Source organism: Lynx rufus, unplaced genomic scaffold (genome assembly GCF_022079265.1).
Source record: "Lynx rufus isolate CCGP_SWC_20201006 ecotype Redwood Valley unplaced genomic scaffold, mLynRuf1.p SCAF_10, whole genome shotgun sequence".
NCBI lineage: Eukaryota > Metazoa > Chordata > Mammalia > Carnivora > Felidae > Lynx > Lynx rufus.
In genome coordinates this window covers 50,748,316-50,751,196 of record NW_025814824.1, presented here as the reverse complement: position 1 = coordinate 50,751,196, position 2,881 = coordinate 50,748,316, and the positions used below count along the sequence as shown (strand labels likewise).

The window sequence follows — 2,881 nt, the reverse complement described above, 5'->3', positions numbered from 1 at the left end:
GGAATTTCAACTTTTTTTTTTTTTTCATTTTTTTGTTGAGGACAGGGGGAGACACGGAGGGTTTTAACTTTATGATAGCTTGTGTAAGCTCCTTTAACAAGCTAAATTTTCATAGAATAAACAGCCTTGGCAGCAGGAGGATTAAGTCATTGAGGTGTTACATTCTGCAGCATTCTCTGGGCTACATCCTCTAGCCATTGACTGGGTGTAGTTCAAAGGTAGTAGAGCAAAGTGAGTACAAAATGGCACAAGGAATGGGGAAGAAAACAGTAGAAGAACATGAAGAGAATCTCATTCCTTTAGAACTGACTTCGGAACTTTCTAACAAGATTCAGGGTACCCAGGGGATGGTTGGCATCACCTCTCTTGGAAAGGTAGCTGATGTCTCAAGGCCAACTTTAGAGACTCTAAACCTTGCATAAATCACCGCCACTCCAATGGAGAATAGCCCAATAATTCTTAAAAAGAAGATGAAAGAGAAAGAGCTGTTGGAGAGAAATGGAATTTTAATTCTAAGAATATACCTTATTTCTTCCTGAGTAGTAGTGTTAATTTATAGAAGTAGTAGAAACATCTTCTGAGTTCCACTCGGATGATCTCCCAGGCACAGGGACTGTATTTCTTATCTTTCAGGAAGTTGTGCATCCTATAGAAATATCTCCTCAGTTCTAGGCTGCTCACCTGGGAGACCATAGCTCCTGAGAAGTCCATCCCATCCTCTTCCATCTGTTTCGAGTCTTCCTTCCCTTTCTCCTCTTCCTCGAAGCATTTTTCCAAGTGGTGCATCTGCCAATCAAGTCTGATTTGGATTTGTTTCAGGTTTTTCTTTTTCCAAGTGGATTTGGTGGTGGACTCTCTGAAGATGTTGAAGGCCTGTGTGGACATTTCATAGAAGGCCTCCTTGAGGTACCTTTTCCCAGGTAGGGTGTGTGATTGGATGTCTTGGGGCAACTCAAAAGCTTTGGTTTCTCTTAGGCACTCTACAGGAAATGAATTGCTCATGCTGTTCAGAAGTCTCAGATTTTGCCAGGTGACTTCCCTCAGGTAAAGATGCAGCAAGTTACAGTGCAGAGAGAGGGCGCCAGGGATGAACAGACCTACAAGGCATGCAGGCCACAAACACTTTTGAATCACATCAGGCTTAGTGTTCATTTTTTTTTTTTCTTCCTAAGCTAAACATCCAGACCCAAGATTGACAGTGATGTTTTAGGTCTTAAGTGTTCCATCACATGCCTTTTATATACCTGAATATCTTCCGTGGGGAGGAGTTTTCTCATTCGTCATTTTATGGTTCTCAGGGTTTCGGCCCCTTTCCTTTGCCTCTGAGGCTTGTTTTGACTTTGTGTGACTAGGCCAACTTTGGAAATGCTGATTTTTTTTTTTTCTTTAAAGTGAGCAAAGCATTACCATTTCCTTAGTTGCTTGGATGACCCATCCCAGTATTACAAAATTGTCATAACACGGTTGATTATTACGTAGAGAGAGTGATCCTTTAAAAAAATGGTTTTGTTTTGTTTTGTTTTTTGGTATCTGGCCGTATAGCCAAACATCTTCTCTCATTGAACTAATCAGACATTGACCAAATGACTGTAATTATTTGATTGCAAGTCTACCAGAACATAACATAGTTTAGGTTTTTCTAATCTTGTTAAATTCAGCTTCTATATTTGGATATTTTCTCTTTTTACTCTATTTTCGTGGGTCTCAGAAAAGATGAAAACAGAGTTGGTCAACTGAGCATGGAACTTAACAGAAGAGAAAGCTGGCTTGGTTTTCTTTTGTCAGTAGAAAATGTTGGCACTCTCCAACTATCCTTTCCTTTAGTTAAACCCAAACCAGTGCTTCCTATGGCTGTCAAACATTTCACACACCTCTGATACCTGTCATAGTCCTCTAGGGAGTTGTATAGTGGGAAGTATTTTTCTGCTTCATTAGCTTTTCTCTTGTAGTGTCATGCATTTTCCTTTTTTAGGTATGGTTTAGGCAGCATTTTAAAACTTCTGCTTGGCTATCTTTTCTTCTTATTTGGAGGTTCTGGATGCTGGAAAGGTTTTTGTTTGTTCCTGTTTGCTTTTCCCTGCAGAGGTACTTCACACCTGGACCACTATTACCGGGATAATGATAGCTATCCACCATTTATGGTTTTCACTTTGACCAAAAATAACCTTCTTCTGGTTATGGAAAAAGTAAGGCAAATGCATTCCTTTGTCCAGGAAAGTGAATGGGATGTCATTAAACAAGTCTGGCTTAATTATCACCTTAAAAAAGAAATGTATTCGTTTTTGATAAAGTCATTTTAGAATAGTAAGCAGACACAGTTCCACAAATATGACAGACTTTAAAAACTTAACTTTAAAAGTTCTTATCTAAACCAGTTGGTTGGACTAAAGGCAAACTGTGGACAAGTAGGATTTTTTAAAATCATGGCTTTTTGGACAGGTTTCCTCTGAGAAGAAAACTTGCTACTTATATTACTCTACATGTGCTGTCTCCAAATTCTGATTTCACAGATTTTATGAGGTGACTAACTTGGAAAAATAATTTGGAAAATGAGCCCTTTTATATTTTATAATTATAACATTATAAGTTGACACAACCTTCCTAGAGAGCAAAGTGATGATATGTATCAAAAGCCGTAAAAATGTGTCTAATGTTTGACTCAGAAGTTCTCCCTCTGGGAATTCATCCCCAAGAAATAATGATGGGCATCTTTAAAGACTTAGCTGTCAGGAAGTTTATCACAGAAAAAAACTGAAAACAATTTGTGCAGCAGTAGGTAGTTGGTTAAGTAATTCATCAGTAGAAAATTTCTGTGCAAGCATTAAATATTTGGTCACTTGGATAAATTTACTTTGTAGCTTAAAACCAAGTTAACATGGTA

At 38.2% G+C, this 2,881-nt stretch overlaps 1 protein-coding gene across 1 annotated transcript; it reads right to left on the bottom strand.

Moving 5' to 3' along the window:
- Positions 1-525: 525 nt before the first annotated feature.
- On the bottom strand, positions 526-1,180 carry IFNK (interferon kappa). The gene is given in 2 exon segments (XM_047100176.1): positions 526-1,162; positions 1,164-1,180. Coding segments are annotated over 2 exon segments (654 nt in total).
- Positions 1,181-2,881: the final 1,701 nt, after the last annotated feature.